We start from the raw sequence: 25,856 nt of genomic DNA on the forward strand, positions 1-25,856 counted from the left end.
CACTAAAGACCTCGCAAACCTCTTGCTGAAAACTGCACGTGCACAGACCTCACAGTTGGCAAATGAATTATCTTATTTGTGTGAGGCCACATGGCAGAAAAGATGATGTCATAGAAATCTAAAGGGAGAAGCGGATTTAAAGTTTTCTTTTCCTATTACTCCTTCTAGAAAATTATACTTTACAGTTCCTAGGAAATTATTTTATGGGAATTACTTCATTCCTTTCACATTTGCTAAAAATGTGTAGGGAATCTTCTTCCTCGCTCTAGAAAACACTCTTTCTTCTGTTTTATTGAGAATTTGTGAGCTATAATCTAGGTCTTTAATCTCAGTTTTCCTACTTATAAAAATGGAGAATGAATGTGGAAATGAAATAACACACATAATTTATTCCAAAAAATAAGTCACGATCATTCTGAGTGACTGTGAGGATTCTCCAAGTCATGCTGACAGAACTAAGCCGAGCAGGTTAATGAGTGGCAGAAAGGATCAAAGTTGCAATTTTTAAAAAAAATTTACTTCATTTTTCCAAAAGAAATAGAAATTGCATTGTGGAATTTCCAAACTCAGGCCTTTGCAGCTAGTACTTGTATGTTACTTCTTAAGACAGTAAACCGAAGGGCCTTGAGGCAACCGAGCACAATATTACCCTTCCCGTTGAATAACAGACAGGGAGGGTTCACTGCCAAGGCACAGGCTCCTGTTACTGCAGGTCAGCAATTCGAAAATTTTCTCCGTGGCAGAGTCTGGTTTCCCCGAGAGGCAAGATTAAATGCCAGATAAAGGATTCACTACTTGACAATTAGAGACACTGATGCCTACAAGCTTTTAATATCCTGAAGAGGTAACTTGAAACAATTATATCAATTATCTAAACACTGCATAATGCATCACCTTTTAGCAACCAACAAATAGAGAAGTGAGAATGAAGAATGAAAGAAAAAGTAAAAACTATGTAGATTGTTTATCCTTATTAGTTTCATTAAAACATGCTTTATATTAAATGAGTATTAAATTTTTAAAATAAAAAGTGATTAAAGATGCATTTGATTTCATATAGAAAACTGGACACTCAGAACCTACGGGATGTTGGCACAGTAGCACCATCTTTAAGACACATTAAAGAGCAAATAATATTTTAAATTTGCATTTTTATTTTATGTTATCTGTTCAAGAATCTTATGGGACTTGCAGGAGATTCTATTCAAGTAGCTAAAAAAGATATTCATGGAAGTATTAACATTTGGCTTTCTCGTAGGGCTTCAGGGTTATTTAAAGAAGATAAAAGAGGTAACATTTTCTTTGCTTGCTGGGTGGTCGAAAGGTTAAACATCAAATTCCCAGTGTGGGAAAATCCCAAAGTACTCTAGGTAAAATGTTTTGATGCTTAGTCAATGTGTCTATGTGAAAATGTACACAGCTGCAGAAGACAAGACAATAGTATTTCCCTAGCTGAGATCAAATTTAAAAAAAAAAGTTGCTAGGTAAAGCAACTGACCATTTAAAGTCTTTACATGAGAATGACAGTTACCAAGGCTGGGAAGGGTAGCTGAGAGGTTGGGGGAATTAAAGGTTGGTTAATGGGGACAAACATACAGTTAGAAGGAATAAGTTCTAGTGTTTGATAGCACAGTAAGGTGACTGTAGTCAACAATCATATATTGTATATTTCAAAATAGCTAGATCAGAAGATGTGAAATGCTCTCAACACAGAAATGGCAAATGTTTGAGGTGCTGGATGTACTAAATACCCTGATTTGACCACTACACATTGTGTGCATGTATCAAAATATCACGTGTCCCACAAATAACATAGAAATATGCTGTACTGATAAAACAAAGTTTCTTTTGTTACAGTAGTTTCCTTGATAGGGTTCTTTATAAGTTTATAAAGTACCTTCACATGTATCATCTCACCACTGATAGGAAGATGATGTAAGTGTCTCTTTCTAAGGAGGCAGCGTCGCACAGCGGTTCAGCTTGCACAGCTCATCTTTTCTTGCATATTCAAGGTCTTTGCTGTAGTAATACCTCTCTTGTGTGCCAACTGCACTACTTTTTCCTCCTCTGCTGAGTACTTCTCTTCACCACGCAAATATGCTGCCATTCCTCCCATCTCCCTGCCTCACTTCTCCCTTCTGCTACCTTTGCCCTCCCTGCCATTTCTCTCCTGCTACAGGGCACTTACTCCAGCAGGTTACCCACCACCACACCACTGAAAGTGCTGGCCAGGGTCATCAACCACCTCCTTGTTACTAAATCCAAAGTTCAATCTCAGTTTTTGTCTCATAGCATTTGACAAAGTTGATAATTTGTTTTAAATAATTTATTTTCTTAGTTAAACGCTCAATCTCCTAGTCTCCTTCCTACCTCCTCTGGTAGTTCCTTTTTGTATTTTCACTAGTTCTATCTACTTAGTGCCCTAGGATCAACCCTCGGACCTACTTTCTTTTCTTAAACCTATAGTTACTTCCTTGATGATCTCACCTAGCCTTTAAATATTACAAAAATAGTGAAAAGTCCAAAATTTATATCTCCACTATTCCATAATAATATAAATTCCATGAAGGTAGGAATTTTAGTTTACTTAGTAAATTTCAATTTCTCCAGTACCTAGAATAGTTTCTGGCCTATAATGGGCTCTAAATATTTGCTAAATAAATGAATGAGTAAAGGTAGTTACACAGCTTACTATAATTGTTAAAAAATGGTTCCTTTAAAAATTAAAGCATAACATTTAAAAAGTCAGTAATTATCAGTCCATATCTGATACACAATAGTTGACTTCAGAAAAATGTAGGGTAAGGAAGGCAACAGAGCAAAACGTGTTCAATGAATTGTCTTTTAGAATGGGAAATTTTCTGATGGTGATTTATCCTCCAGTTTCAGATGTATATTTATTAAGAACTGTTAAATTTGTATGTAACAAATTGAAGACTAGAAATAGGATACATAACTTCCAAACCACTAGAGGGAGAGCAATGACAAGAAATCAGGACCAGGCCTCTCTGCCTCATCTTGTCACGACAGTGGGGTCCCATTTGCTGTCTAGGTGAATGTATCCTGCTCTGTAAGCCTATACCTTGTTCTTGCTCTGTAAACTTATCTTTCTCTTTCTCAATAAACTTTATTTCATGCTTACCTAAAATAAAAAAAAAAAGAAAAGAAATCAGGACCAAATCAATGTCGGATAATAAGGAAATTACACACGCTCATATAATATAGCAAAAAAAAAAAAATGCAAACTAGTTTTCAGTCACAATAAGTATAACAGGGTTAAAATCTCCTGTGAAAAAGCAACTCTTACACTAGATTTTTTAAAAACCATGTAAGTCCTTTGTAAGAGTCACAGTTAAACAATACTCAAGGATACCTCATTTGTAATAAAACTGCTCATTGTTCATGAGATGTAAAAGTAAATCTTGGTGCAACCATTTTGGAAAAAAATTCACATTTCTATTAAAATTTAAAACCTATGAACCCAACAATTTAACACTTGCATCTACTAAGTTCCCTGCATGTTCACTGTAGCTTGTCTCTAATAGTGAAAAAAAAACAATCACAATTTTCATCAGCAGGACAATGGCTAAATAAATTATGCCATATCGATGGAATAGTTTGTAAGACCATTAAAGGCTAAATAAATTATGGCATATCGATAGAATAATTTGCTAGACCATTAAAGACCATTCAAGAGGATATAGTCGATCTAGAGGTGATACTATAATAAGATTCACAAAATACACAGTTGAGTGAAAAAAGCAAGCTATAGAAAAATGGGTTTAAAAAGTTCATGTTTTATAGGAACGGATATATGTAAAGCTATCAAAAAATTCTACAATGGCATGTTATTTTCTAAAAATGCAAGGAGACCATGTATTAACAGCTCATTTGTACAAACCTAACTTAGCCTACAAAGGTTTTCATGAGAGTTGGACAAACAGCAAATGAGTCTGGGACCAGAACTTGGGTGTTATGACATTCAATCCAGTGCTGTCTCATATTACACAACGTAGTATATTGGAATAAAAGTTCACGGGTTTTGCAATCCTTTGGGCTTATGTTCAAAAGCCAGCTTTGCTATTTCCTAAGAAAGTAACCTTGGGAAAAATACCTAATCTCTGTGAACTTCAGCATTCTCAACCATAAAACAGACAACACTAACCCCACACATTGTGAGGATTAAATGGAAAATAAATGAAGACCCCTTTCCTTCTCCTTTGGTCCACAGAATCAAGAACATCCACTCTATTAATTAAGTGGGTCCAGAAATAGTCTTTGGTTACTTAGCTCCATGCCCCAAGTTTATAAAGTATCAAGTACCTCTATGGCATGCTAAGTGGATGTTCTCTAAAGATGTCCATGGTGATAAAACTATTCCAACTTCCTGGTACTTCCTTGTGGCTCCCATCTACCTCATAATCTACCACCATTCTCTCCGTCTTCCTGGCTCAGTCCCACGCATCATATAATGTAGTATTCTGTTTATTTCTTGACAGTGATGGCTGGCCCTCCATGACAAAATCTCTAGCTGTGCATGGAGCCATTGGCTATACAATGACTCCAAGATAGTTTTTCTAAGTGGCAACTAAAAGGAATACAATACACTTTAATAGCTGGAATTATTTTTCTCTAAATAAATCACCTCAAATTTACCCAACAGCCAGCTTGGGTTACTATAACAAAATACCATAGACAAGATAGCTTAAACAATATAAATTTTCTTTCTCAATTATGAAGGCTAGAAGCCTAAGATCAAAGTACAGCATGGTTGGTTTCTGGTGAGGGCTCTCTTCTAGCTTGAAGATGGCAGCCTTCCTGCTATGTCTTCCAAAGGCCTTTCCCTGTGCACTGGGTGATACATGGAAGAAAGAAGAGAAAGAGCAAGTGAAAGAACTCTCTGGAGTCCGTCCTTGGACCTCATTTAAACTTAATTATTTCCTTAGATAGCAAGATGGTGGACCAGAAGGATCATTCAGCTGAGCTCTTCTAGAACAACTGGAAAAGAGAGAACCAACCATACCTGGCGCAGGGACCTTACTAGAGTTGTAGCTCAGGTTGCACAGTGAGGAGGCAGTGAGCTGCATACAGCGTATGATCCACAGTGGTGTAAATGTGATGAATTAGACAAGGGATTGCAACAGGCAGGGATTAACTGGTGAAGTACCTCTACAATGAAAATTATGAAACCCTAAGAAAAGAAACAGCAGAAGATATTAACAAATGGAAGAATATACCATGCTTAGGACTGGCAAGAATCAACATTGTTAAAATGTCTCTATCTCCCAATGCAGCAATCTACAGATTCAACGCAATCACCATTAAAATGCCATCATCAAACTTTCAAGATTTAGAAAAAAATTCTTCATTTTGTATGGAACCAGACGAAACCCCATATAGCCAAGGGAATTCTTAGTAATAAAAACGAAGCTGGGGTATCACCCTACCAAACTCTCAACTATACAACAAGGCCATAGTGATCAAAATAGCATGATATTAGCACAAAAACAGAGACACTGACATTTGGAACCAAATAGAAAACTGTGAGATGAAACTAGCTTCTTACAGTCACCTGACCTTTGATAAACCAAACAAGAACATACATACACTGGTGAAAAGAATCCCTATTCAATAAATGGTGTTGGGAGAACTGGATAACCACATGTAAAAGACTGAAACTGGACCCACACCTTTCAAACTTGATTCAAGATGCATAAAAGATTTAAACCTAAGGCATGAAACAATAAAAATCCTCGAAGAAAGTGTGGGGAAAACACTTGAAGATAATGGACTGGGTAAAGATTTTATGAAGAAGACTTCTACAACAACAACAAAAATAAACAAATGAGACACAATTAAAGTGAAAAGCTTCTGCACAGCTAAAGAAACAACAACCAAAGAGAACAGACAACCTTCAGAATGGAAAAAGATATTTTCATATTATGAATTGGACAAAAGCTTGATAACTAGGATCTATAGAGAATTCAAATTAATCAACAAAAATAGACCCAACAATCCCATATATCATTGGGCAAAAGACATGAATAAAACATTCTCTAAAGAAGACAGACAAATGGCTAACATATGAAAAAATGCTCATCATCCCTGATCATCAGAGAAATGTAAATTAAAACTACCCTGAGGTATCTATCTCACGTAACTCCAGTGAGAATGGCCCACATCACAAAGTCTCAAAGCTGCAGATGCTGGTGTGGATTTGGAGAGAAGGGAACACTTTTACACAGCTAGTGGGACTGCAAACTAATACAGCCTTTTTGGAAGGAACTATGGAGAATCCTCAAAGAACTCAAATTAGACCTCCCATTTGATCTTACAATCCCATTACTAGGCATCTACCCAGAAGAAAATAATCCTTTCATTATAAGGACATTTGCCTGTCGGGGTCCAGGACTGGACTGCTGTGCTACCTTTCTCAGGATCAACTCCCCTTAGGTGCCAGAGGGCAATTCGTCTAAGCAAGAGTGAGAAAGAGAGAGACAGTCTTCCAGGGAGAGAAACAGTCTTAGTAAGAGAGTGAATCTTAGCAGTCTTTGTAGAAGGGTGCTGGGCAGATGTCCTCTGAGCAGGAGGAGCAAAAGAGTTAGAGTAAGTGTGTCCATGGAAGAATGAGAATGAATGACCCCACACTAACCTCTCCTGCAGCTACTTAAAGACACAGTCCCGTGGCTATTTGCACCCCAGCTCTGGAGACTGCCAAGCATCGATGTTCTCATCTCCATGGTCTCAAGTTGAGAGCCAAATCCCTTCCCTGTGCCATTATCACCAAGGTGATATATTACCAAGCTGTTACAGATGTTTCTTATAGTTACGGAGTGTTCAAACCTTAACTCTTGCTTCTCCTGTCCTGTGAATTATATGGTCTGCTACATTTGCACTAGTCTGTTTATCACAGCTCAATTTACAATCACCAAAATGTGGAAATAGCCAAAATGCCCAACAACCCAGGAATGGATTAACAAGCTGTGGTATATGTATACCATGGAATACTATTCAGATACTAAAAAAGATGGAGTCTTTACACCTCTTATATTAACCCGGATAGAGGTTATTAACCTGGATAGAAGTGGAATATCTTCTTCTTAGTAAAGCATCACAAGAATGGAGAAGCAAGAATCCAATGTACTCAATTCTAATATGAAGGCTGGAGATGAGTTAATACAATAGTGGGGTAGGGTGCAGGGAGAGGGGAGTAGCGAGAGGGATAGAGGGTCACAGTGTATGGACCACCTTTCGGGGGTGGGACACAATTATAAGACGGACTTTATCTAATACATGCAATCAGTGTAACCTAATTCTTTGTACCCTCAATGAATCCCAAATAACAAAAGAATAAAAAAAATAATAAAATAAACTTAAAAATTGCTTCCTTAGAGGCTCCATCTCCAAATACAGCTACACTGATGGTTAACATCAAGTTGGGGAGGACACAGATACTTAGTTCATAACACCAGCCACAGAGCAACTGCCCTTTTTCTCTACTCACTCATACAGTATTCAAAAATGTCCCGGCAGGTCATTCTCATCAAGTTGGCAATTACTATCTGGAAGAATTGATTATTTAAAGATTTCACTGTGGATCCTCTCTTTAGGATCATTTATAAACAAAGAAAAAGCAGCAATTAAGATCAGTCCTAGAATCCTCGGCCCTCCTGTACCCCAGTATGTGTGTACTGGGGGGTTCTTACTTGTTAGGCCAAGCTAGAGGTTCCTTGCTGACCAGCCAGCCTTGGACCGCCTGTCTCCCAGTGGGAGTCTCCCGTATGCCAGTTCTGGCCCATGATTCCCAGCCTGCCAGCCCTGGGCCAAGGCCATCCTGGCAGGAGACTTCTAGGTTGCCAGTTCCAGCCTGTGTTTCACTGTCCATTGCTGTCAGCCCAGAAACTGTGGGAAGCTCTAGCATAAACACACCTTTTCTAACTGGGCCCAAACCCTATCCTGGGGAAGGGCATCCCTTCACGTTTGTTCCTTCCTCGGGTACTCTTCCTCGGCCTGAGAGTATTCTTTTGAATTTTGACTGCTTCTAAGCAGCTAATCCCCTGTAAATAGTTAATAATTCTGCATAACAATGTAATAGTAGATACATTTATACATTTGTCAAAACTCACAGAACGTCCAACACTAAGAGTGGATCCTAATATGTGCTGAATCTGGGTAATAACGAAGCATCAGTGTAGGTCCATCAATGGCAACCCACGTACCATTCTAGTGCAAGATATGGCTAGATGGGTGACAAAGCACAGTGGGATGGGGCATACGGGCACTCTGTATTTTCTGCTCAAATTTTGCTGTGAACCTAAAACTGCTTTTTAAAAAATAAAGGTCAGTATTAAAGGTCTCCTACTGTTATTAAAAAATACAACATACTTAGGTATCTGAATTTATATTTCTGAAAAAGAATACAAACAAGTATGTCAAAATGTAAACAATTATGCATCTTCAATAGTGGAATATGTAATATTCTATACCTTTTAATTTGGACAAAAATAACTTATACAAGAGAGTATAAGAAAAATGCAAGAATGATTAAAGGGTCTAAAATTTTAGAAGCATTCAATTTTTCCTTGGCAGATATCATCACTGAACAAAAAGGATGAAGAAGTTTTAAAAATCAGGTGTTATTTAGTTTTTGGCAGTTTAGTCCTATCACATTGGCATTTTATTTTCTGGAAGAACTAGATTGTCACTTGAGTTTAACATGAATGAAAGCCAAAAAAGGCAGTATCTGGGAAGAAATGTATAACACTAATATAAACCTAAGTTTCCAGAGGATTAGATGATGGGAAAAACTTTAAAGTAAATACTAGTAATAAGCAAATATCAGAAACAGTGAAGTAATTTTAAGATTAAAGAACTGAATAACTGACATGGACTTACAGGTTCAAATCCAACCATGCTGACCTACGATGTGGGACAGATGAAGAAACGATGTCCCTGAAAGGTTAAATGACTAAGTCATTGTCACAGAGATAGATAGCTGCCGAGCACTAAGACTGAATCTTTTAAAATATCATATCTATATGAGAAATAAACATGTTTAAAGGCATAATTAGTGTGTCTTTCCCTTAGTGCTCAAGGTTTTATACTTGAAGACTAATGAAGCTAAAGAGATTTTGTTTCATCATTTAACAAAAAGTCTGAAATGTTTCCAGTTTGAAATATTCATAGTTACCTACGAAAAAAGATAAAAAGGCAGATATTCACGGAAATGGAAAAGTTCTTCTCTATCTCCTAAACACAGAACCATGCCACGTTCCTGTGCATGAAACCACAGAGACTGAGTAGCATAGAAACTGATAACCTTTATCAGCACAGAGGCAGATTACAGATTAAGCACCTGGAAAATGGCCCTAACCCGGGTTCAAAGAGGTGATGGTTTTGTAAATGACAAGGCCAGTGAATCTGATGGCAAAGTTGCTATCAGTCTCGGTCCCTGAGTGAAGACCTGAAGGGAAGTCCCACGGAGCCTTCCTCAACCCATATGCACATTTAGAATAATTATATAATCATAAACAGTAAGTGGTTACATAAACAATAAAGCTTTTATGGCTTAATCCACTGAAATATGAAGGTCTATTTGCTATTACTCTCCTAATTAATATAAATCACAGTTGATTATGATCCTGTGTATTAAGTTGGGTCAGAGGTCTTGGAGATGGTGTACAGTAATCAAGCAGAAAATGAAAGCATATAACCAGGTAACTTAATTGGGCCTTTCTTTCTGGAGAAGAATACATTCCAGGGAAAAGAAAATGTTCCTGGAATGTGATATATTTGAAAAATCAAGGAGAAGCTATTCAAGGATTTTATGTGGCCAAGGGTAGAATATTTCCTTTTTCAATAATCTTTTTTTTAATCTTTAGAACTTCACTCTACACATACTCCCAAAAGTTTAAATACTTGTGGAGCTGAACAAACCTGGTCCCCGGTCTTTAAGCAACCAGCACTTCTGGTCACTGAAGATGATGAAGGGAACCTGCTCTTCTTTACCACCAGCTTCACCTGAACATTTATAGTGACAAATTCTCAGCCAATGATACTAATGAAAGCAGATGTGCCCAGGTTATATCACCACCTTGCCAGGGGCAACTTGTTGGAATTCCTGCTCACTTATTAAAGAGGACTTTGATATGTGACTCGTAATTCTCTCACCACCCCAAATCATGTCAGAGAGAACTTCAACACTCATATAGATGGCCCATCTAATAAGAGCCGCAAAGTTCTCTGCAAGCAGAGAACTAAAATCACCCCGTATCTACCTACACGGAGGAACTTTCCATAATATTTGCCTTATCTTTATTTCTGTGTGTTATAGCCTCTTCAGTTAAACTAATCTACCCAGTTTCTAATGGCTATATTTTATAATTTTTCCAGAAGTTCTATTTGTTCTTTATCACACAGCATTATTTTTCTTTTTCTTTTTCTTTTTTTTAAGACAGAGTCTCATTATGTCATCCTTGGTAGAGTGCCCTACCATCACAGCTCACAGCAACCTCAAACTCCTTGGGCTTAAGCGATTCTCTTGCCTCGGCCTCCCAAGTAGCTGGGACTATAGGTGCCCACCACAATGCCCGGCTATTTTTTTGTTGCAGTTGTCAGTGTTGTTTAGCTGGCCCAGGCCAGGTTTGAACCTGCCAGCCCCGTTGTATGTGGCCGGCGCCATAACCACTGTGCTATGGGCATTGCCCAGTCTGTTATTTTTCATATTGATTGTTCATTACATCTTTGATCATTTTGAATACACTTACAGATGCAACCAAATTATCTTACTATCAAATTGTTTGAAATATAATCATTTAGTTTACTGACTCTTATTCCTAGACCTTCATGTATTTTGCACTTTTGGACTATGAGCTCATTCTCAGCTAAGACCTTAATCTGTAGAAACCACACAGGGCCCATGCTCAGGATATTTCCTTCCAAACACGTTTGACATTTCTTTCCGCCGACTACATCTGCTGTTTCTCTGCCTAGGTAATGTAAGTTCTAACTCTGAACCCACACGATGTGGTGTACAATTATGCTTACATATTCTCAAGAGAATCGTCTTTCCCCGTCAAAGCCCAGGCAGAGATTTTCATGTTTTCTTATCATCAACTTGTACTGGGGGTAGGACTGTTTTTCTTGTCCATCTTTTTGATGAGGATTCTGGCTTTAGGTATGTGGTATCTCAGGTCTTTTTTCCTGTCTCCACATGGGCATTAAAATCCAAGTCCTTAGAATTCCATGAATGATGACCTCACTGTTCCCCCAAGTAAGCCACAGCACACATACAGTTCTAGTTATTAGTTCTCTCAGTTTTTATGCCCCTCGAAATTTTCCTCCATTTCTTGTAAGCACAGTGTATTACTTTAAAACTACTTTTTGATTTCTTTTTTTTTTTTTTTTTAAATAAGACAAAGCCTCACTTTCTTACCTGGGTTATAGTGTGATAGCACAATTCTCACTCACTGTAAAAAATAAACTATGGGGCTCAAGTGATCGTCCCACTTCAGCCTCCTGCGCAGTTGGGACTACAGGTGCACACCACCACACCTGGCTAAATTTTAAATTTTTTGTAAAGATGAAGGTCTTGCTATGTTGCCCAGGCTGATCTCAAACTCCCGGCCTTGTCAACTCCTACCTCAGCCTCCCAAAGCTCTGAGATTATGGCATCAGCCACTATACCTGGCTAAAAGATTTTTTACAACAGATTATATGCTATAGTGCTAGAATCAGAAGTATAAGTCATTAATTTTATTAAATAGTGTGTAGCAGGGTTCTCCCCACCACCAAGCAAGCAACCAGTTTTGTAGCAGATATCAATTATGAGTTCTCCAACTTGATTTGATATCTAGAGATAGCACCAGATCCCACAGGTCGAGGGCTCGGTTCCCAACTGCTGCCCCTCAGATAGCAGTCACAAGTCAAGGCCTCTGGATCTTCTGATCAACTGAATTCAGGTTGAGGTTCCCATGAACCCTCTTTGGATTCAATTAATTTGCTAGAGCAGCTCAAAGAATTCAGGGAAACACGTGTATTTACTGGCTTATTATGAGGGATGTTACAAAGGATACAGATGAAGAGAGGCACAAGGCGAAGTATGGGGGAGAGGGTGTTGGGGCTCCCATGCTGCCCAGGTGAACCCAGCTCCTCGGCCAGCTATCTAGAATCTCCTCAACTCTGCCCTCTGGGGCCTTTTTATGGGGGTATCATTAGATACGCACGACTAAAGCATGGATAACAGCATCAAATGTGACTGGACACAGGAGTATGATCTAGACTCAACAAGGCCTGTTTGTGCAGATTCTTTGCTCTGAACAGCATTCCTTTCTGCAGGGCATGAGACAGGAGGACCTTCTCTGAAATGAGAGGCTTATGACACACCATCTGATTAGAGTCCTGCAGTGGTCAGGTAAAAGAAGGGCAGCAGGAACTCAGAGAGAGAAATTCTGTTTATTGTAACAGGACTATGGGATTTAGAAGCCAGGAACAGTGGCTTCTAAATATGTATATCAAAAAAATACACGTATGCAAGTGTATGCATGTATAGTCTGGATGTCCATGTGTGCATGCATGTATATATAACATCACAGCACTCCATAACTTATTTTTGATCATTTTCATTTAAAAGCCATTTTCCCAAAACAATACATTGCACCTAACAAAAACTGATAGAGGTCTCCTAAACGTATTCATTTTTTAATTTTTCCTTAAAAAGAAAGCCCTGACTTTTAGGTAGGCATAATAATGGCACATAAAGTAAAGGATGCACTTTCCAGGCATCGTTACAGTTACATAGGGTCATATGACTAAACTTTGACCAATGAAGTATAAATAAATTGTTTTTTGAGACCTCCAGAAAGGCCAATGTAGAAGGTGCTGACTGAGCTTCAGGCAAGGTGAATAAAGGCAGAGCCATTGCTGTCACTCAGTCTCCTGACCCGCTCCAAACCGGCTGGGCTATTAGACCTTCCTTTGATTGATATAATCTATGTCACTTCCACGGTCACTTTCACCCCGCAGCTTGAAGCAGCTGTAGAGAGCAACCATAAACAAAAATGGGCAAGGAGGGCACCGTAAAGTGAGGACAGGAGGGGAAGGAAAGGGAGGAAGATCTATATTTTCCCAAGCATAAGCTAAACAACTGTATGAAGATAAACACTACTTTATTTTTTTTTTTATTTTAGTGGATTTGGGGATAGAAGTTTTCAATTACATGGATGAATTATACAGCAACACTGCTTTAGATTAGAATGTACGGCTCTGAGTCAGTCAGTCCATATGCCACAGTGTTTTCACCAATTTTTCTAGGTTAGATACCTCCAATCCCTTTCTGTCCCCAAGCGCTCTGTTTTTCCAAAAAATTAAACTTGTAGGGAGCCACTCTGCGCTCCTACAGTTAAGAAAATACTGTTGTAGAAGACACTTGAGGGGTGGCACCTGTGGCTCAAAGGAGTAGAGTGCCAGCCCCATATAACAAAGGTGGCAGGTTCAAACCTGGCCCCCAGCCAAAAATTGCAAAAAAAAAAAAAGAAGGAAGACACTTGAAATAAACTGTACCACTGAAGAATGCTACTTTCTCTGCAGAACCTAACAGAATGCTTCCTGAATCTACATAACACCAAAAGATCAAGAGATGTTCCTAGAACTTCTCTATCACCCTAAGAAAACAAGATACTCCTACCACCTACTCAACTTCTGCTCTTATACAGGTTCATGTGCAATTTAAAGTTTCACACTGTTGAAAATTGCACATGGACACCCTGTATATCTGACATTCAGATAGTTCCTTTCTGATTCACTTCTCCATGCCCTTCCCATTTCACCGCCGTACTAAACATCAATGTTCAGTTCAATCTAGGGCTTTAGACATGTTCCAGATTCTGTTGTGTGAGGGGCGTGCGTATAACACCAAAGACACAAAGCATTGCTCTTCTGTAATTTGCTAGATGATAACAACCTTGAGAAGTGTCCTTCCTTGCCTAAAGTTTTATAAATGTATTTTTAAAAACTACTATAATTCAGAATAAGTTCTAGATTTTAATTATTTGGTGATATAAATGTGGGCTATTTTTCAACTATTCATTCACAATAGCACTCAATATTTGTACCTTTGGCTCACTATCAAATTAAAGTACGAAGTATAGATTTTAACCTTCTCTCCAAATAAGATATCTTGACTTTGGTTTGTTAAGTTCATACTATAAAAGACTTGAATCAAAACTCTAACCTGACCTCTGAACAGTGATCAAGTAAGCAACAGAGGTGGTATATGAGAGGGAAGGTGCCGGCATTTCTGACAGCACATCTGCACCACAGGGTTACTAAGAGTGTCCTCTTTACTGTGAGGACATAAAACCCTAGGCCAGACCTCTGCACTCTAGCCCAGGCAATAGAGCAAGAACTTGTCTGGGGGAGGGGGAGAAAGTCCTAATGCGACCCATTTATTGCAAACTTAGAATCCAGAGAGAAGGAAATGTTCAGGTCACACTGATCTCCATCCACCACAAACTCAAGTCTAAAAACTGCCCATTATTATCCTTATGACTGTATGATTAAGCTTGATTGAAGTAACACCTCAAAACTTTCTTAAATCTTCTGAGGACAACGAACATGCTGCATATATGAAAAATTACAAGTAACACGCCATTGTCAGATTAGTAAGAATAAGTTTAGAGTGGGTGGAAGACCTTTACATGATCCTACTAGAAAAGATTAATCCTAATACGCTGGAGCTAGCTTAAAGGGTACCTAACCTAAGAGAGTCTTTCTGACATCACGTGAAGCTATTAAGGAAAACTTCACTTTGAATTTCTGCAAGCAGTTTGAACCACCTATTTATCCCTTCCCGAGAAAGGGACAGTCCAAATATCTCACCTCATCAATACTTATAGTATCAACTAGATAGATACCATCCTTATCAACAAGTAGAATAAAAAATGGAATAATTTGATTCTACTTTTCTGATTTGGAAAAATAACTCCTTAATGAGCAAAGACACTGCTACTACTACTATGTAGCCGCTGTTATGCTAACCAATGAAATGATACAGCACCAAAGTGGCGCGTTTTACTTCGCTTACGTAATATGCCAAGCATCAGAGAATAAAGAAAAAAGCCCTACTTAAAGAGAAAGAAGAAGAAACCAATGTATCTAGAAATATATCCTTATACACACAAATGACTAGGCATTTTCTCTATCACAAGAATGTTTACACTACACAAAATAAAGTTACTCAAATTCTTGGTGTTTGGCAAAACAATTACAGGAGATCAGGGAGACCTAATATTCTCCTGTTCAAACTTGCCCATCAAGTTTAAACAAAAAGAATCAAATCTTTTATTCTTAAAATCTTTTAATCTTGTAAGTTTGGTGCTTTTGCTCTGTAAGCTAAATATTACATCATGGGTAAAAAAAAGTACTAATTAGTTCAGATTACTAAGGTTTATACATATCAAAAAAAGAAGGATAAATCATAAATTAGAACATCAAAAGTGACCTTATTAAAAAACTGCATTTCATTTCATTTCATTTCAATGTAAGTTAAAAATTCACTTTATCATTAAAAAGCTCGTATTTAATCTTTTGCAAATACAAAACATGAGCAAATTAAAAGATTTCATGGTTTTCTAGTTTTTCACAATGGGTACTGTAAGCCCTCAGTCTCCCCTAAACCTCTGTCCTAGCTACTCCACGCATTTCTGTGTCTTGCTCTCAGAATATGACATCACTCCTATTTCACAGAGCAAATAGAAGCCAAGATACAAGAACTCCTTCCACCACCTGCCACCAAACACGTAGACAACCTGTTTCCTCACATCCCTTCCTCCTACTACAATGGAAGTGGCATTTCTCCTATTATCTAAGATTAAACTCTTTCTGGTGCCTTAAGTTTTTTCTCCCACTCCCCTACACACACACACCCCACCCCCACCCCGGCCTTGGCAAATCAACTACTCTTTCTTATGTTTAATTATCTTCTTTCCTTCAGCATTTAAACACATTTGAGGGTCTTTTATCTTAAAAAAAAAAAAAATCAATGCCATGTCTCTCAAGCTCCTTCCCCCATTTCATGGCCAAATTCTATTTTGCCCACCTTTCCTTGACTCTCAGCTTATCCAACTGCAACCTAACTTTCACCTCCAAGTTCTTCCCCTAGTCAACCATGACTTCCTTATTGCTAAATCCAATGTACACTTTCTATTTCCATCTTAGTTGACCCCCTCTGGGCATCATTAACCACCGTTACTTTCTTTCTTAAGTACGGTGCTATCTTTCCTTGGTTTCCATGACCCTGCTGGCTTTCTTTGTACCCACCTGGACCTAACTTCCATGCTTTTGAAGAACCCCCTTTCTCTGTCAGTCCCTCAGAACTCTCTCTGTAGGTGCTCTGCTCTTCTCATTCTACATATTCTGGACAATGTCATCTATTCTTAAGATTTTTAATACTTTGACTCCTAAATCTATTTCTGTAGCACAGACTTCTCTCCTGAGCTCTGCCTTATGTACCCAACTGAAAATTTACGTTTAACAGTCCTAAAGACACTTGATCTATTGTTCAAGTTAAAACCTTATCATGCATGCCCACTACTCCCAACCTCCCAGTCTCAGTAAACCATAGCAAATCTGTCTAGCCACCCAGTATAAAAACTTGAATACCAGCCTAGATTCTTCCATCTTCATCATCCAGTGCTTTTGACTACACCTTCTAAATCTCTTTCTAATCCAGGAGCTTCTCACTGCCTCACTGTCATTTCCCTAGTAAAGCCCTAACTATCTTTTGTCTAAACAAAAATTATGGCTAAAAACTACTCGATATGTATGTTTTTATGTATTAGAAATTAAATACAGAGAATCACACTTCTTATCTACTCACATTCTTATCTAAGGAGCAACAGCATCTCCCCTGGCCTCCTGCCCTCAGCCCTGCATCCTCCGTCTCTTCCCCTCTGCTTCCACACCACCTCACAGGGATCTTCCCATTCGTCAGTCAATGCCTGTCCTTTGCTTGTAAAATAAGTTCAAATTCCTCAAGAATGATTATGATGATGTGTATTATTTAAAAGAGAAAAAAAGTAGAAAGTTAGGGGATTAAGTAAGTCATCTGCTGATAGAACTATTATGTTGAAAGAAACTAAGCAACCCTGTAAACCTAATATGGGATTAAGGGAGTCACCAGTTTAGACAGAGTATCCGCTCTTATCTGAGGAAGGATTCTCTCCAAGACCCTCAGGGCTGCCTGACATCACAAGTCGTACCAAACCCTATATATACTGTACCATGGTTTTTCTTATACAGATCTTCTCTGACATACAATGGTTCAACTTACCATTTTTTGGCTTCACAATGATGGAAAAGTGATAGGAATTCAGTATGCTGCTCTATTTACAATGCATTTATGTCCTGATAAACCCTTTGTAAGTTCAAAATATCTTAAATTGAAAATGTCTTTCAACTTAGCATGCTTTCAACTTACGATTAATTTTTTGGGACACGATCCCATTGTAAGACAAGAGGCATCTGTACACTCACACCTATTTTAACTTATAAATTAGGCGCAGTAAGATACTAACAACAACAATAATAAAATAAAACAATTATAACAATATGCCAGCATCACTAGTGTTGCACTTTGAGGCCCTTACTAAGTAAATGAGGATTAGCAGAACACAGCAATACAACAGGGAATCTGATAACCCAGATGGCTAAGTGACTAATGAAGTGGCAACATCTACAGCACGGATACACGGGACCAAAGAATGGAACAGGACTGCACGAGATTTCATCCCACTACTCAGAACCGTGTACAACTTAAACTTTGGAGTCCTCTGTTTCTGGACTTTTCCATTTAATATTTTCAGACAGAGGTTGATCACTGACTGTTAACTGAAAATATGGAAAGAGAACACATGATTAAGGTGGGACTACTGTACATAATTTCATATGTACAAGCACTTAATCAGGCACTAATATTAAAAAACAAAAGATACTGGACAGCGCCTATGGCTCAATGGAGCAGGGCACCGGCCCAATATACCAGAGGTGGTGGGTTCAAACCCAGCCCCAGCCAAAAACTGCAAAAAAAAAAAAAAAAAATGCCTCCAAAGAAAGTGAATCTTTTCTTTTCTCATATGTTTAGGAGTAAGGAAACAAAAATGTATGTATGATCTCTACATCTGCTATTTTATGAGACCGCCATTAGTTACTAAATTCACATCTACCACTAATGCTACTATGATTCAGTGTCCAATTAGTTCATACACATAACACAAGCAATAGAATCCATTATTTTACCTTCCACAAAGGTACTTAGATGATCTCCTGATCACTATAAAGTCAAAGGCAAATCTTCGTCAATGAGATGATTTTGTAAAAGCAAGATTGCCAAAGGACTACAATAATTAGATAAACTGTAATTTATTTCTGGATTTTTAACTCATTATAAGAATTTATTAAAATCTTATGAGAGATAAGACTTACAGTGTGGGTAATGAATGAAATCTCCTTCAAAGATGCTTCAAAAATTTAGGATTAAAAATGGTAAAAATGTAAGGTGATTTATTTGTTAATTAGCTTGATTTAGTCTACAATATATATTTACATCAAAATATTACCTTGTACCACAAAAATATACACAATAAAAAAATTTAGAGTTAATATAATTATTTCAATAATCTCATATATCTTCTTTTATCTTTAAGTAGAAAATGACATTCACTTTTCAAAAATTATTAGAGATTATATTAAATTTATAAGAAGGCAGCTACATTTTATTCAGTACTCATAACCAATCCAACTCCAAATTATATAAGCAAAATTATATGTGAAAATCAATTAGAAAGTCACATTAAACTGAAACATGAAACAAAAATATACCTGAATTCAAATTCAAAATACAATTCAATGTTTGTATATCTTTATGGTGCAGATAAGATAACATAAAGGAAAAAAAATGTTATATATGTTCATTCAAGCTCATTGCTATACATATTTGAAAAATTGCAAGTTTTGGAAGAGAATTACAGATGGGGCTTCTTAAAAAAATTCAAGTTCAAGATTATGATAGTTTCATGTGCCGATTCCCAGTAAGAATTTGCATGAAAGGGTATCCACAAACCGTCATAAACTAGCTTTCATAGACATCCAGATAAAATGTGCATACATTTCTACAACTCCAGGTTTGGTATAACCAGAAAAAGGAATTTTTTCCAAATTTTACCTGTGAATTTTTTCCAAATTTTACCCTGTGAATTACTTAGGGCAAAATAATCTATACACAAATCATTGCTTCTGAGCCCTCTGCATGGTAAGGCCATGCAGGAGTGCAGGTAGAATCTGGTGAATTGTCACGACTGAAGAAACCAAAATAGAGGATTGCTTAGTTCAGTGGTTTCTCAACCTTCCTAATACCTCTACCCTTTAATACAGTTCCTGTGGGTTGCGACCCACAGGTTGAGAACCGCTGGCCTAGTTGAACTTCCTATACAATGTTATTTTACACAGAATTAACATATCTTCAATTTCACATTTGTGTGAACTGCCTCACTATACAAAATTATGACTGTTCTCCATTTTTAGGCTTACCTTGGAGATATTGCAGCTTCAGTTCCAGACCACCACAAGAAAGCAAATATTGCAATAAAACAAGTCATACAAATGTTTTGGCTTCCCAGTGCATATAAGTTATCTTTACATTATACTATAGTGGACTAACATTATTTCTAAAAAGTAGTACATACCTTAATTAAAAAATACTTCATCGTTAAAAAAAAAACTAACAAACATCTGAGTGTTCAGCAAGTTGTATAACTTTTTGCTGGTGGAGGGTCTTGCCTACATGTTGATGGCTGCAGACTGATTAGGGTACTGGGTGCTGAAGATCAGAGTGGCTATGGCAATTTCTTAAAATAACAAAGCCATGTGCCCCATTGATTGATTCTTCCTTTCATGAAAGATTTCTCTATAGCATGTAGGGCTGTTTTTGATGGCATTTTACCCAAAGTAGAATTTCTTTCAAAACTGGAGTCAATCTTCTCAAACCCTGCTGCTGCTTTACAATTAAGCTTATGTAATATTCTAAATCCCTTTGTTGTCATTTCAACAATTTTCACAGCATCTTCACCAGGAGTAGATTTCCATCTCAAGAAAACATTTTTCTTTGTTTATCCATAAGATGCAATTCCTCATCCATTCCAGTTTTACCGTGAGAGCAAAGCAATCCAGTCACATTTTCAGGCTCCCCGTCTAATTCTCATTCTCTCCCTATTGGTACCACATTTTGCAATTACTTCCTCTATTGAAGTCTTGAATCCCTCAAAGTCATTCATGAAGGTTTGAATCAACTTCTTCCAAACTTCTGTTAATGCTGATATTTTGACGCTCTCCCATGAGTCACAAATGTTCCTAATGTCATCTAAAATGGTGATTCCTTTCCAAAAGGTCTTCAATTTACTTTGCTCAGATCCATCAGAGGAATCACAATTTATGACAGCTATAGCCTTATAAATTTCTTAAATAATAAGAAATTATATTATTTAATTTCATGTAAGAATTTGCATGAAAGGGTATCCACAAACTGTCATAAACTAGCTTTCATAGACATCCAGACAAAAGGTACATACATTTCTACAATGTTTGCAGAACATACATACAAAGTCGAAGGTCAAAATTATGCCTTGATCCACGTGCTACAAAACGAATGCATGTTGGCACACAAGAGAGCAACATTATCTCCTTGTCCATCTCCATTAAGAGATGGAGCCCTTGGGTGACCAGGGACATTGTCAATGAGCAGTAATATTTTGAAAGGAATCTTTTTTTTTTTTCCTCAGTAGTAGGTCTCAACAGTGGGCTTGAAATATTCAGTAAACTGTGCTGTCTATAGATGTGCTGTCATCTAGGCTTTGTTGTTCTACTTATAAAGCTTAGGCAGAGTAAATTTAATACAATTCTGAAGGACCTTAGGGTTCTTAAAATGGTCAGTGAGCACTGGCTTCAACTTAAAGTCACCAGTTATGTTAGCCCTAACAAAAGTATCAGCTTGTCCTTTGAAACTTTAAAGCCAGGCATTGACTTGCCCTCTCTAGCAAAGAAAGTCCTAGATGGCATCTTTTTCCCATAAAAGACTGTTTTGTCTGCCCTGAAGATCTCCTGTTTAATGTGGTCACCTTCCCCAATCTTCACAGCTACAGGCTCATTTGCTGCAGCTTCTACGTTGGTACTTCCTGCTTGCCTTGCACTTTTATGTTATGGATATTGCTTCTTTCCTTAAATCTTGTGAACCAACCTCTGTTAGCATCACACTTTTCTTGTGCAGCTTCCTCACCTCTCTCAGCCTTCACAGAATTGAAGAGAGTCAAGGCCTTGCTCTGGATTAGGCTTTGTATTAAGGGAATGTTGTAGCTGGTTTGCTCTTCTGCCCAGACCACTAAAACTTTCTCTCCATGGCAATAAGCCTGTTTTGCCTTCATGTATGTTCAGAGAGCAGCACTTTTAATTTCCTTCAAAAATTTTCCCTTGCATTCACAACTTGGTTAATTGTTTGGAGCAAGAAGCCAGGCTTTGGCTTCTCTCGGCTTTTGACCTGCCTTCCTCACTAAGCTTAAATACTTTTAGGTTTTGATTGAAAGTGAGGGATGTGTGACTTTTACTTTTCTAACTTGTTTTCCACTCCAGAGCACAACTATATTAAGTTGAAGGATCTTAAAACGAACAAATCTTAAAATAGGTCATGTATTCTGTATAATAAGCAAAATACTGAAGTATGCTAACTAATCTAATAGAGTGTTTTATGAGCTGGAAACAAAAAAGCAGTTCTACAACAAAAATTTTTGCCACTAATAAATACAAGTGCTGTAAGACTAAAACTCAAAAGCCATAGTTCACTGAAAATTTTTGGCAAGGCAAACTTGCACAATTTAAATAAATACAGTTCACATGATCTGACCTGCCAAAGCCTGGAATTTTGATCTTGACTAAAGTCTTCCCAATTCTAATGTTTTAAATAACTACTCTAGCTGAACAAAATATTAACCATTAATCTTCACAGTATATCTATATCCCATATAGATATTTAACATGGACTTATTTAATTAACACATATTTATTGTGTCTACTGGGCTAAACTCCATACTAGGCAATGAAAATATAAAAGTTACCAAGACCAACACAGGGCCTCTCCTTACAAGGCTAAGACAAGCAGAGAAGACAACCAATGAACAAATTATTACAAAAAAGTCATTATCTGTCTGGCTAGATATGGGGGAATATTTTAACAAATCTGTGGAGTCAGAGAAGTCCTTCGGAAGAGTCAATGTCTTTAAGAGAAAAACTTCAAGAATATGGTAATGGAACCATATTCCTATAAATTATTTCTGTTCACGCCTACCAGTTAAATTATTCTTACAACATGTACTGATTAATTTATATGACAGTTTTGTTCAGCATAATATGATACTTAAAAGGCACTTAATAAATCATAAGTTCTTAGCCATAGTTTTAAACACCAAAATAAATCATTTCTGTCACTTCAGGAGAATCAAAAATAAAGCAGTATCATAGCTTTAAAATAATATTTCTTAAATATGGCAGACTGACCCTTGGAGTCTCTTTCAACCCCTTCCTCCCCTAACCATGCTAAAATCACAGTAAAGTAACATAAAAGGGCATACATACATAGGACTAAGAAAGAGAAAAGGATAGGAGACTAAAACACTCAAGAAAATTGGTACATTTTTTATAAAATTGAAGAGAGGGAGGAGTGATAACTGACTAAAGGGAGCAGAGGCAGAACCTGGGTGCTGTGGAGAAGACGGCCAAATGGAAGGAAGCTATTTGCTGTATGGAACCCCAGAAAGGACAAGGCCTTGGGAACACAAGGAGCTGTGGAGGCAGAGGGAGTGGTGGGGCTAAAAACAGAGGATTGACTAACATGTAAGCACATCATTACCTACTCACCCAACACCAATGTTCTTCACATATGTGCACATATGTGCTTACACCAGATTACTGCCCCTTCCACTGCTCCTAGTCTTCGGAGACACTCAGTAGTACCAGGGAAAAAGAATTATAAAATACTGACATTTGGATGCTATTACAATAAGCCCAGACCACCAAATGAAAAGTCATGTTCACGTACAAAGATATTCTAAGTGGTTCTGAAATAATAGATAGGCAACAACCATACATGTGTGAGGAAACTTCCAAAATGAAAGTTAAGAGCTTATAAAATCAAACAGAAATAAAAAAGAACTGGTAAGACACAGGGCAGAAAACAAAACAGAACTATAATTTATATCCTTATAACAAAAAGAGAAAATATAGCAGCCATGAAACCACATGTAATACATGTAATGCATGAACATCAGAGAACAGAAAATAGATGGAAATAAAAAACTAGGATAGCTGAAATATAAAATTCAGGAGGAGGGTTGGAAGATAAAGTTTAAGACACCTCCCCTAAAAACAAATAAACAGACAAAAAGATATTAAAAACTGGAGTATAAGAAAGATTAGAACTAGACTGAGATCTGGCAGGAGATTCAACACCACAGTAATAGCAGTTCCAGAAAAAGATTGATTAAAAGTTCTGATTGGGTTAATCAGAGCACAACTCTAATGCTATTCTGCTTCCCAAGCCACAAAAAAGTGTGTGAATGGTGGGAGGGGGGTATTAGGACGGGAGAGGGTTGAAGTGAAGAGGTATTTCTTAGTAATTTAAATATTTATTGAATAAAAGTGCATTACGTTGTTTGCTTGTGATTTGCTGCTAGACCGTCCATTAAGTCCCTAATCTAAATGCATTGACAACTTCTAAAGAAGAAAGGCTATATACATTTCACCAAAGTTAAAAAGAACACCACTGTCTCTTTCCTAAATTACATTCTTCTAAGCCTTTCACACTCTTTCATTCTCAACAAGGAAAACTTCCCTAGACAATTTTCCTATTCTTTTATAAGACTTTTAGATAGACTAATATGACAAAAATATTATGCTCCTTTCTTTACTCTTACCTTACACTTGTCTGGACCTATACCTTATGTTATTAACTATGAACATTTTCATGTCATTTTACTCTGCAGGAGTTACTTTCATTCACAGTCTCCTACTTTCTTCTGCTTCACTGCATCTACTTAAGGGACTCTGGCTTTAGTGCTCGGAGAGGGAAAAAAGGGAAATATGTACACTCCTTTCGAATAAATGACGTTTTTCTTTTCCAGTCTAATAACATTTCCACTCCTTCTGTAGCAGGCTACACAGATTTAACATTTCCTCTCTCCTGGGGCTAATAAATGTCAATAAACTAACGCAATGACTTTTGAGACCTGAGACCACTGCTTCGAAATGCATCCTACTGCCCTGGACCTGCTGGGTCATTTGCAGTCACACAGCCCAGTCTGGAGGTTCCCTTTTCCCACGCATGCAGCCTTCCACTTTCTGCCAGTCATGACCTTCATTGCTGAGTTTGTTTTTGTTTTCTTGAAGGGGGAAAGTATTAGTCTGGAGTTTATGTTGATAGGTGGCGGCTGCAGCTACCTTTAAAGTCCTCGTGTTTCAATGACAACATCACCTACGTCTTCCCAACTCGTGGCTGTCTGGCCTAGGAGGTCTCAATGTCGCTCACAGGAGGTTCCCCAGACGCGGCCTCAGAGCTAACAGCGTCTCCACAAACGCCAATGTCCAGTGTCACGGTGGCCCACAGTCTCGGGCGCACCCCGCGCGGCTGTCCCGCTAGCCCTCCCCGGGCGCAGGTGGAGCACCTGGTCACCCGACCCCGGGGCGTCACCTGCGGGCCGGCCCCGGCGCGCGCACGCGCTCGCGCACATACCGTCTCCTTGGCAGCGGCGACCGGGATGGGCAGCAGCCCCCGGCCGCGGGGTGGGTCCTCGGGCTCTGCGGCCGCGCTCTCGGAGGGACGTCCGGGCGCAGGTGGCTCGGTCCTGGGCTCCCCGTACAGCTGGTAGCACAAGAGGCCGACGAGACCCCCGCCGGCCGCCGCCGCGATGCTCAGCTCGCCCCAGCGCCGCCGCCGCCTCCAAGCCGCCTCGGCCACAGCCCCCTCGTCATCCTCTCGGCAGCAGAAGGGCCTCCCAGGTAGGGCCGGGGCTGTCCCCGCAGGCCGCCCCCACGGCCCAAGGAAGGGCTGGGGAGCGGACAGCCGAGGCGGTGGCCACAGGAGCCTCCGCAGCGCAGCCATAGCGGGAGCCGCCCGCGCCTCAGCCGGGAGGGGGCGGGCGGTGGGGGCGGAGGGGGAGCCGAAACCTCGCGAGATGTCGGAGCGGGCGGCTTCGCCGCTGTACCGGAGCGGCCGCTGCGAGCGCGAGGCCTGGGGACAGCCTTTAGCTTGGGGAACCGGGGCTTGGCCTTGGAGGAGGCAGCGGATTCCTGCACCCCGCCGCCCTCATAAATAACCGCGCCGGCACCTGGCTGCGCGGGAGCCCAGCGCCGCAGGGGACAGCTGGGTCAGCGGGACTCTGCAGAATCCTCGTGGGACGGGGTGTCCGCGCGCCCCTCCGCTCGCTTGGTCCCCAGCCTCTGCTTGTTGAGTGGGTCTCAGAGCACTGATCACAGCGCCCCTTTAGGAAAGAGACATTCCCTAACTATCCTCCAGGTCGTCGTCAGTAATTTCCAAGTGTAGTTTCACATGTACAGTAAAAATGGGGTATACTGATTTGGTCCAAGTCGTAAAGATTGCAAATGAAAGTATAGATTGCCCTTGACTGAACAAGGACAGCGTGTGGACTTCTGATGGGAGGAGGCTAATACTATCTTTTTAGCTACTTTCTATATTTTTGAGGTATATTTGCATACCTGTGGACACTTAATTCAACATATAATGTCTTAAGCAAGGATACAGG

At 38.9% G+C, this 25,856-nt stretch overlaps 1 protein-coding gene across 2 annotated transcripts in view; it reads right to left on the reverse strand.

The window, feature by feature from the left end:
- Window positions 1-25,226, reverse strand: part of MICU3 (mitochondrial calcium uptake family member 3) — an 82,214-nt gene extending 56,988 nt beyond the window's left edge. For both annotated transcript variants that reach the window (XM_023517807.1, XM_012810024.2), the window contains exon 1: window positions 24,827-25,226. In XM_023517807.1, the coding sequence (XP_023373575.1) occupies window positions 24,827-25,195 (369 nt within the window). In that variant the 5' untranslated portion in view covers window positions 25,196-25,226. The remainder of the gene's footprint in view (window positions 1-24,826) is intronic.
- Window positions 25,227-25,856: the final 630 nt, after the last annotated feature.

This window comes from Otolemur garnettii, unplaced genomic scaffold (assembly GCF_000181295.1).
Source record: "Otolemur garnettii isolate 467f Iridium unplaced genomic scaffold, OtoGar3 scaffold00121, whole genome shotgun sequence".
NCBI lineage: Eukaryota > Metazoa > Chordata > Mammalia > Primates > Galagidae > Otolemur > Otolemur garnettii.